The 10475-nt window shown below is 48.3% G+C and overlaps 1 protein-coding gene across 1 annotated transcript in view; it reads left to right on the top strand.

Moving 5' to 3' along the window:
• The first annotated feature begins 1130 nt into the window (after positions 1-1130).
• The window catches only part of FREM2 (FRAS1 related extracellular matrix 2), a 136942-nt gene continuing 127597 nt past the window's right edge, over positions 1131-10475 (top strand). Inside the window, exon 1 of the mRNA XM_031465926.2 lies at positions 1131-6571. Within this exon, the coding sequence (XP_031321786.2) occupies positions 1393-6571 (5179 nt within the window). The 5' untranslated portion in view covers positions 1131-1392. The remainder of the gene's footprint in view (positions 6572-10475) is intronic.

Below are 10475 nucleotides of genomic sequence, written 5' to 3'. Positions count from 1 at the left end.
GAAAGGAAAGAACATGTCCCAGAGTAAAACATCTTGCTCGGGATAAGCAAGACTGCTCAAGGAACTAATTTGGAAAATGGTTAGATTTTCATCGTGAGGGGTTGTTGGGGGGGGGGGCGCAGTTAGAAAACCTTTCAGACAGCTCTGCGCACTTCTGAAACCAGACAACCGCAAGAGGGCAGGAGGAGCTCGAGTTCTGACCTCAGAGCCGGCTGACTGAAGGGAGCTAACCTATTTTAGTTCGCCCTCCGGATATTTTATCAATTCTCTCGGCATGCCAAGAAATGTGATGCTGCCGAGCGGGTTTAGTTTGTGCTTAGTCTAATTACTGCGAAGGGACAGAAACGTCTCTAGTGACAGCTACCCCAGCAGCGGCGGCTTTGCAGGCGCCTGGGGCCACATTCCCTAGAAATTATCCTTTGGTGCGACTCTCGCGATTCCTATCAGACTGCATTTCTCACACATTTCAAGTGCCCTTTTTCCCCTTTTACTGTGAAATTTGGTTGCAAAGGAGGGGCTTGTTAAAATCTCACCAATCCGAGGCCTGGACTCATTGTAACTTACGAGGAGTCAGCAGCGGGCGGGGGCAGGGCGAGGAGGGGGCGCAACCTCCTCTAGACTGGCTTTGAATTCCTGCTTTCCTTCTTATGCAAATAGGCCCCCAGAGTGTCTCCCTAAACATCTCTGGGTTTGATTCAAACTCAGGCGACATTGCGTCTAACTTTCCTCTCGGGTTTGCAAGTTTCAGTGAGAAATAACCATTCCCTGCTCGGGATCCCATGGAATTTAGGGGATGGGAGCTAAAATGGGGTATTCCTGGATCGCAAGCAGCTGAAAAAGTGAGTCCAGCCGGGCGGCGTGTTCTGGCTCCGCTGCCGGAGCCCCAGCCCCAGCAGCCCAGAGCGGGGCCAGTCCCCCCACTTCCAGGACAACCTGTTGCGCCTTGTGTCTCCTCCCCTCCGCGCGGTTTCCCCGCCTCGGCCGGTGGGAGCTGATTGGCAGAAGCCGCTACCCAACCCTTGACTCGGGGCCTCCTCTCGGGACCGACGATTGGCCTCCTGGGAGGACTGGAGTAAGAGGGTACGAGGGGAGGGATTTCCCTCAAATCTCAGTGTCCCGGGACCCGGGAAGAAGTGGAGGGGCTCAGTTCTCCGCGGGACGGAGCCGCGAGCCGCTGAGCTGGACGCGGCGGGACAGCCCAGCCTCCGCTGCTGCTGCTCCAGCCGGGACGGCGCTGAGCCACTCTCTCATCCTTCTGGTCCAGCCTTGGCTGCAGCAGGACTCCGCAGGCAGCGTGCGGAGTTCCTGGCACTTTGCGGACGGCTCTCTCGCTCCTTGCTCCGGACTGACTGCGCTCTCAGACTGAGCCGTCTGAGCCTTAACACCTGGACTATGCGCGGGGCCCGGACCCCCGGGATCACCGCCTGCGTGCTCCACGCAGCCAACCCCACCAGCTTTCAGCCAATGCCTCCGCCGCCGCCCCGGCTGCTGCTGCTCCTGCTGCTTCTCCTGTTACTGGTAAGCCGCGTCTCGGCACAGCCCGCTACCCCCGGCCGGGCGTTGCTGTCCCCGGATCTGGCGGGCGTAGCAGGGGTCCCCGCCCAAGAGGCCATAGTGCTGGCGAACCGGGGGCTGCGGGTGCCCTTCGGCCGTGAGGTCTGGCTGGACCCGTTGCAGGACCTGGTGCTGCAGGTGCAGCCGGGGGATCGCTGCGCAGTGACCGTGCTAGACAGCGATGCGCTGGCCCAGCGGCCCGGCCGCCTGAGTCCCAAGCGCTTCCCGTGCGACTTCGGTGCTGGAGAGGTGCGCTACTCTCATCTGGGCGCGCGCAGCCCTTCGCGGGATCGCATCCGGCTGCAGTTGCGCTATGACGCCCCAGGAGGGGCGGCAGTGCTACCTTTGGTACTGGAGGTGGAGGTGGTCTTCACCCAGCTGGAGGTTGTGACTCGGAACTTGCCTCTGGTCGTGGAGGAGCTGCTGGGGACCAGCAATGCCCTGGACTCCCGGACCCTGGAGTTCGCCTTCCAGCCCGAGACTGAGGAGTGTCGCGTGGGCATCCTGTCCGGCCTGGGTGCGCTGCCTCGCTATGGGGAACTCCTCCGTTACCCGCAGTTCCCGGGACGTGCCCGCGAGGGGGGCACCCAGGAGCCTCTCCTGATGGACTGCAGAGCGTTCCAGGAGCTAGGCGTGCGCTACCGCCACACAGCCCCCAGCCGCTCTCCAAACAGGGACTGGGTGCCCATGGTGGTGGAGCTGCACCCGCGGGGATCTCCTGTGGGCAGCCCTGCTTTGAAGCGCGAGCACTTCCAAGTGCTGGTGAGAATCCGAGGAGGCGCTGAGAACACTGCACCCAAGCCCAGTTTTGTGGCCATGATGATGGTGGAGGTGGATCAGTTTGTGCTGACTGCCCTGACGCCGGACATGCTGGCGGCTGAGGATGCTGAGTCCAGCCCTGACCTGCTGATCTTCAACCTCACCTCTCCGTTGCAGCCTGGCCAGGGCTGCCTGGTGAGTACTGATGACCGCAGCCTGCCCCTCTCTTCCTTCACTCAGAGGGATTTGCATCTCCTGAAGATTGCCTACCAGCCCCCCTCGGAGGACTCTGACCAGGAACGTCTCTTTGAACTGGAGCTGGAGGTAGTGGACCCAGAAGGAGCAGCCTCGGATCCTTTTGCCTTCATGGTAGTGGTGAAGCCCATGAACACTCTGGCACCAGTGGTCACCCGGAACACTGGTCTCATTCTTTATGAGGGCCAGTCTCGGCCCCTCACTGGCCCCGCGGGCAGTGGACCACAAAACTTGGTCATCAGCGATGAGGATGACCTAGAGGCAGTTCAGCTGGAGGTGGTGGCTGGGCTCCGGCATGGCCACCTTGTCCTTCTGGGTGCCTCCAGGGGCAACTCCTCTCCTAAGACCTTTACAGTAGCTGAGCTAGCCGCTGGCCAAGTGGTCTACCATCACGATGACAAAGACGGCTCACTGAGTGACAACCTGGTGCTTCAAATGGTGGATGGAGGACGCAGACACCAGGTGCAATTCCTGTTCCCTATCACCTTAGTGCCTGTGGATGACCAGCCGCCAGTCCTCAATGCCAACACGGGGCTGACACTGGCAGAAGGTGAAACCGTGCCCATCCTGCCCCAAGCTCTGAGTGCAACTGACATGGACTCAGATGACTCTCTGCTGCTCTTTGTGCTGGAGTCACCCTCCTCAACTACTGGTCATCTGCTTCTCCGCCAAGCCCATCCTCCCCAGGAGGAAGAGGAGCTTATCAGGGGCCCTTGGAGGAAGCAGGGAGCGTTCTATGAGAAAACAGTCACAGAGTGGCGGCAGCAGGACATAACGGAGGGGAGGCTGTTCTACCGGCACTCTGGGCCCCACAGTCCTGGGCCAGTAACGGACCACTTCACGTTTCGAGTCCAGGATAACCATGACCCCCCAAATCAGTCTGGGCTACAGAGATTTATGATACGCATTCATCCTGTGGATCGCCTCCCTCCAGAGTTGGGCAGCGGCTGTCCCCTTCGGATGGTGGTACAGGAATCCCAGCTCACACCACTGAGGAAAAAGTGGCTGCGCTACACTGACCTGGACACAGATGACCGAGAACTCCATTACACAGTGACACAACCCCCAATGGACACAGATGAAAACCACTCACCAGCTCCATTGGGCACCTTGGTCCTGACAGACAACCCTTCAGTGGTGGTGGCCCATTTTACACAAGCCCAGATCAATCACCATAAAATTGCTTACAAACCTCCAGATCAAGAACTGGGAGTGGCTGCCCGAGTGGCCCAGTTTCAATTCCATGTGGAGGACCGAGCAGGGAATGTGGCTCCAGGCACCTTCACCCTTTATTTGCAGCCAGTGGACAACCAGCCACCTGAGATCCTCAACACCGGCTTCACTGTTCAGGAGAAGGGCCACCACATCCTGAGTGAGACTGAGCTGGGTGTGAATGATGTAGACACTGATGTAGCCTACATCACCTTCACTCTCACACAGGCGCCCAAACATGGCCATATGAGGGTGTCTGGACAGATGTTGCATGTGGGTGGGATTTTCCACTTGGAGGACATAAAACAGGGTCAGATTTCCTATGCCCATGATGGGGATGAATCTCTGACTGATAGCTGCTCCTTGGAGGTCAGCGACAGACACCATGTGGTGCCCATCACTCTCAGAGTGAATGTGCGGCCCGTGGATGATGAGGTACCCATAATGAGCCTTCCTGCAGGCACTCTGGGGTCCTACCTAGACGTTTTAGAAAATGGGGCTACTGAAATCACTGCCAATGTTATCAAGGGGACTGATGAGGACACTGATGATTTGATGTTGACTTTCCTCTTGGAAGATCCTCCCTTATATGGAGAAATCCTGGTCAATGGAGTTCCAGCAGAGCAGTTCACCCAAAAGGACATCCTGGAGGGCTCTGTCATCTACGCCCACACTAGTGGTGAGATAGGCCTAATGCCCAAAGGGGACTCTTTTAACCTGAGTCTGTCAGATATGTCTCAGGAATGGAGAATAGGCAGTAATACAATCCAGGGAGTTACCGTGTGGGTGACCATCCTCCCGGTTGACAGCCAGGCCCCAGAAATTTCTATAGGTGAACGGTTTATAGTAATGGAAGGCGATAAAAGTGTGATAACCTCCATGCACATAAGTGCTGAAGACGTTGACTCCCTCAACGATGACATCTTGTGCACCATCGTCATTCAGCCTACCTCCGGTTATGCTGAAAACATCTCTCCAGCCCCAGGCTCCGAAAAATCACGAGCAGGAGTTGCCATAAGTGCTTTCACGCTGAAAGATCTCAAGCAAGGTCATATAAACTATGTCCAGAGCGTCCACAGAGGCGTAGAACCTGTGGAAGACCGGTTTGTATTTCGTTGTTCTGATGGCATTAACTTTTCAGAGAGACATTTCTTCCCCATTGTAATCATTCCCACCAACGATGAACTGCCAGAAATGTTTCTGAGAGAATTTATGGTGATGGAAGGCATGAGTCTGGTGGTCGATACGCCCATCCTCAATGCTGCTGATGCTGACATTCCCCGGGACGACTTAACTTTCACTATCACCAGGTTTCCTGCCCATGGTCACATCATGAGCCAGCTGATAAATGGCACGGTTTTGGTAGAAAGCTTCACCTTGGACCAGATCATAGAGAGCTCCAGCATTATTTATGAGCACGACGACTCTGAAACCCAAGAAGACAGTTTTGTGATTAAACTGACGGATGGGAAGCACTCTGTGGAGAAGACGGTCCTGATTCTGGTTATCCCTGTTGATGACGAGACCCCCAGAATGGCCATCAACAATGGCCTGGAAGTGGAAATTGGAGAAACCAAAATAATCAACAACAAAATATTGATGGCAACTGATTTAGATTCTGATGACAAATCCTTGGTTTATATTATTCGTTATGGGCCAGGACATGGCTTACTGCAGAGACAAAAACCTACAGGTGTCTTTGAAAATATCACACTGGGCATGAATTTTACCCAGGATGAGGTGGACAGGAATTTAATTCAGTACATCCATTTTGGGCAAGAGGGCATTCGGGATCTAATTAAATTTGATGTGACGGATGGAATAAATGCCCTCATAGATCGCTACTTTTATGTGTCTGTTGGGAGCCTTGATATCGTCTTCCCTGATGTGATAAGTAAGGGGGTATCCTTGAAAGAAGGTGGTAAGGCCACCCTCACAACAGACCTGCTAAGCACTAGTGACTTGAACAGTCCAGATGAAAACTTAGTTTTTACCATCACCAGGGCTCCCATGAGAGGTCACTTAGAATGCACAGACCAACCTGGAGTGTCCATCACATCTTTCACTCAGCTCCAACTGGCTGGCAACAAAATCTACTACATCCACACAGCTGATGATGAGGTGAGGATGGACAGCTTTGAGTTTCAAGTCACTGACGGCCATAACCCCGTCTTCCGGACATTCCGTATCTCCATCAGTGATGTGGACAACAAAAAGCCAGTGGTCACCATCCATAGCCTGGTTGTCAGCGAAGGTGAAAACAAGCTGATTACTCCCTTTGAGCTCACTGTGGAAGACAGAGATACTCCAGACAAACTCCTGAAATTCACTGTTACCCAGGTGCCTGTCCATGGTCAGCTCCTGTTCAACAATACAAGACCCGTCATGATATTTACCAAGCAAGACTTGAATGAAAACTTAATCAGCTACAGACATGATGGCACCGAGTCAAGAGAAGACAGCTTCTCCTTCACCGTGACTGACGGTTCCCATGCAGAGTTCTATGTTTTTCCTGATACAGTATTTGAAACAAGGAGACCCCAAGTGATGAAGATCCAGATTTTAGCAGTTGACAACAGTGTCCCCCAAATTGCAGTAAACAAAGGGGCCTCCACACTTCGCACTCTGGCCACGGGCCACTTGGGGTTCATGATCACAAGCAAAGTGTTGAAAGCAGAGGACCGAGACAGCTTACGTTTTTCTCTTAGGTTCATTGTGACAGAGGCCCCCCGACATGGGTATCTCCTCAACCTGGGCAAAGGCAACCACAGTGTGGCTCAGTTTACACAAGGTATGCTTCACTTTTCTTTCCTCATAATCAAAGGGCATTCCTGTCTTATATCTTGAGATATGGTTGTCACTGAGAACTTCATAAGTAGAGCATCAGATTGGAGTCCAAGGGAAAGGAAAGAAAGGAAACTAAAGGGGTGGGGAAAATACAGGGACTCTCTTTCCTGGGAGGACATTTCCCTTCTTGCCATATGTCCCACTGCAATGACCTTCACTAGAAAGAAAATTGTATTTTAAAAATGACAAGGTAGGCTGCCAAAGGAGGAGCTAGACATAGGTGAATTAAATTTGAAGCAGGCTTCCTGGCTCTCCTCTGTTTGTCCTCTGAGCAGCCTGTTGTGTATGCTGCAGACAGTTCATGAGGCATCTTAGCAACTTAGAGAAAGATGTGAGCTCTAAATTCCGTGTATCCACATTATTATTATTATCATCACCCCACCATTCAATTAGAGCCTTCAAATGTATATTACTTTGATTGTTTTTTAAGAAGACTGTGCTAAAACTGTTACAGTTGTTAGGAACTTCGTAACAAAAACAAAAAGATGTATTTATATTTACTTTGTAGATTGTATCATATTTATAGGTTTTCATTCCTTAGGCTAACACCTGTGCAAAGGCATAAGAGGTAAACACCTATCTAGATTTATAACTATTATATGTGCAAGGAGTGTTACTATGACCCATACACACAAAAAAGAAAGTATACTTAAGGATGTACAAGAAGACAGTAAGTCTGTTATCAAAATACATATCCATTTCATTGTTAAGAATCAGAAGATATGTTAACAAGATTAGTAGTCACAGGAGGAAATTATTTTCTCATCTCAAACCTCCCTCTGCCCTGTTTCAAACACAGTAACAAACACCATTGCCTCAACCATCTGCATTCTTGAGGCTAAAGCATTTTTTTCTAACCTCAGTTTTCTTTGTGTGTGGACACAGTCTGAGACAGGAAGGGCAGGTGACCTGGGCAGTTTCTCAGTGACTGAAGGGGGAAGTCCATTCAACCTGCTGGCCTGGGAGTTAGAGCTCTGCTTTCTAGAACGTGCGACTTTTATTACAAAGAGCTTTGGGTGGCTTTCGTGAAAGTCTCATCCTTGTCAGAATGGAAACCAGATCTGTCCTGTGCGGGCTCTGTGGATGGAGATGGAGTTAAACCCTAGGGCATCCCACTGGGGGTGTTCCTTTCCTGCAGCAGTGTTGTGCTCTTAGATAACAAATGCTTTAATAAACGTGGATGTCACAAAGTGTAGTGTGAAACTAAACTGCTTCTCTGTTTTGGATGCTGGCAAATAGCCCCACACTCCAACCTCCTGACTCTTGGCTGAAAGCCTGAATATATCCTAGGGCCTGCAGGGACAGGAAAACCTCAGAGTGCCAAGTGTCATGCCAGACCAGCAGGAAACTTGTGTGTGAAAGCTTTCCTAGGATAGAGATGCGTGCAATCTTAGACTGGTTTATTTTCATGGAAAGTGAAGATGATGAAAGGAATATATTAGAGGACTGAAAGTGTTACTGCAAACCACTCCTCTGACCAGAAAAAATAAATCTCATTTTAGAGACTTTTTTTTTTAAAAAGGAATTTTTGGATGACAATAAGTAAATGATTTAATTTAAATTCTGTGGACCAAGTCCAAGAGCTGAAAATATTGGAATATTATTTCCTAAATATTGAGCCATAAAAATCATGCTATTTCATTACAGGCTGTTGCTCTGTCTCTCACTGACTTGGAGTCACCGTGATTACTTTTTATAGTCACTTGTAAATATAGAGTAGTTGTAAGTTTATTATAAAAATTGAAGATAAATTTTTAAGACTACCTTTTTAAGAGATTATCACACTCCAATAAGAACCCAAATATTGACTGGGAAAGTTGTTGGTGTTTAATCACACGGGACCCATTTTAACATGTTGAGGCTGGAGTTTGGTTCAGAGCAGTAATTTACGGACATTAGATAAGTGAGTAAAAATGGAGAAAGTTCCATCATAGAGCCACCATGGCTGCTCTTGCTGTAGCGGAAGTAAAAGCCGTGTCTAAAGTGAAGACTGTCCTGTCTTTTTAGTTGTTTTTGTTTTGTCATGAAAGGATGAGCTTAGTTATATTTTGATGGATTTTCAATGCACTGAATTAAGTCAACTTAGCACATATGGCTGGGGAAGTTATTGCCAAATAGATTGACTGAATAGTCCCTAGGAGGGAAAAAAAAAGATTATTTCTATAACTTATTAATTTTCACTATCAGAAAAAGTTAACAAGATAGAATTAGACAAGTTAAGGAAATTATTTAGTTATTTCAGACTTTGCCTCTTTGGCAAGATGCCCCTCACCGAACCTCCTCTACCCCAGGTCTAAATCGCTTGTCTCAAGTACCTGGACTCTTTTTCTCCCTATGATAAATACATAATAATATCTTGTGGGGGCTAATTTCAGAATTATCACTTTAAGAAATTTCCCCATAGGTAACTAGACAGTGGGTACCAGGAGTGTCGATGAATTTAGACTTAAAAAAAAACAAAGCATGAAATGATTGTGTAGATAAATTGAAATAAATTTGATGCATGTAGAACATTGAGAAGGTGAACTAGTTAATTGGTAAATGTTTACTTCAAGAAGATAACATTTTGACTACCTGGTTTTTACTCTTCCTAGTACTTCTGTGCCTTAAGAAGAGAGTGTTTATGTATCTTTTTAGGATACGTTTATTTTATTTTTAGAGATATCTGTAGTATAACAGCGTTATGATCAAAGTCTTTCCTTACTTGAGATTTTAAAAAGCCCCCCTTTGGAATCATGCATTATTAATGTGAAAAGCGTTTTAGCTTTTGTTTCATCTAATCAATAGCTCAGACCTAACCTGGAGGGAAAAATTGACACTTGAATGTCTTATAACTGAATTCATGTTCTCGTTACTTTAAAAAAGAAAAGTTCTTACAAGTCAGTCTTGAAGTAGTAATTTATTTCAATGAAACTAGCTCCTAAATACAAGAAAATATTGATACAGAGATTGGAGGTTTTTCCTTTCTTGGAGGAGAGCCTTTAGATTTTTCTTAAAAATTAAAGGAGGAATGGGAACATTGGACAAAGATCTTGCCCCCGTGTCCAGAAGATGGTATCTTTATGCTAAAGACCTCTAGTCAGAACAGAGTTCACTTCATTCCTTAACTGGTAAATCAAAGGTCGGAAAAGTTAAGCACTGTGAGAGTAAACAGGTAAAGAGCTGTGCAGGGGCTTCACTCCCTACCCCTGCAGAAACACCATCTGTGCAGTCGGAGAGATGCTGGTGTGGGCCTCCAGACCTCTGGGCTCTTTCATTTTAGATTAAGAAATATCTGAGCCTTTACTGAATATTAGACCCTGAGCAAAGGACTATGGGAAGTTAAGATGGGGAAAAAAAAAAAAAAAAAGCCAGAAAGTTTCAATCTTCTACAAAAGGTAGCCATGCAGAAAGAGGCAGAAATTGAGGAAATTATTATAGTAGAGTTAGAAATGAAATGCTAAAAAAGAACAAAATATCTTGAACTTGCTTCCCCTTTGGATATGTCCGTCAGCAAGAAGATACTGTCAGCTCTTAAATCTGATTTTCCCCCTGGTGATGAGCAAGTGCAAGTCATCTTTCAAAACTGTGGGAGCCAAGGGACAGCGTACGTTTCACATCTACGAAGTGGGGCTACGGAAATTCATGGAGCAGTTTGTTGATTCTAATGCCTTGCCTCTCCTGCGACTGTTCTCATGAAATCATTGTCTTATATATAATGCCTTTCAGCCCCGCAGCATGAGCTTATGAGGGCTATCTTAGGAGACGAAGAGCACACATGAGACCAATATTACTTTCCATTGTTTGAAGCAATTTTTAGCCAGGATCTTGATTTTAGGTAGCCTTGGAAATAACCACTTACTGACTGG

This window comes from Camelus dromedarius, chromosome 13 (assembly GCF_036321535.1).
Source record: "Camelus dromedarius isolate mCamDro1 chromosome 13, mCamDro1.pat, whole genome shotgun sequence".
In the NCBI taxonomy this organism is placed as follows: Eukaryota; Metazoa; Chordata; class Mammalia; order Artiodactyla; family Camelidae; genus Camelus; species Camelus dromedarius.
This window is presented reverse-complemented; position numbering and strand designations above follow the sequence as displayed.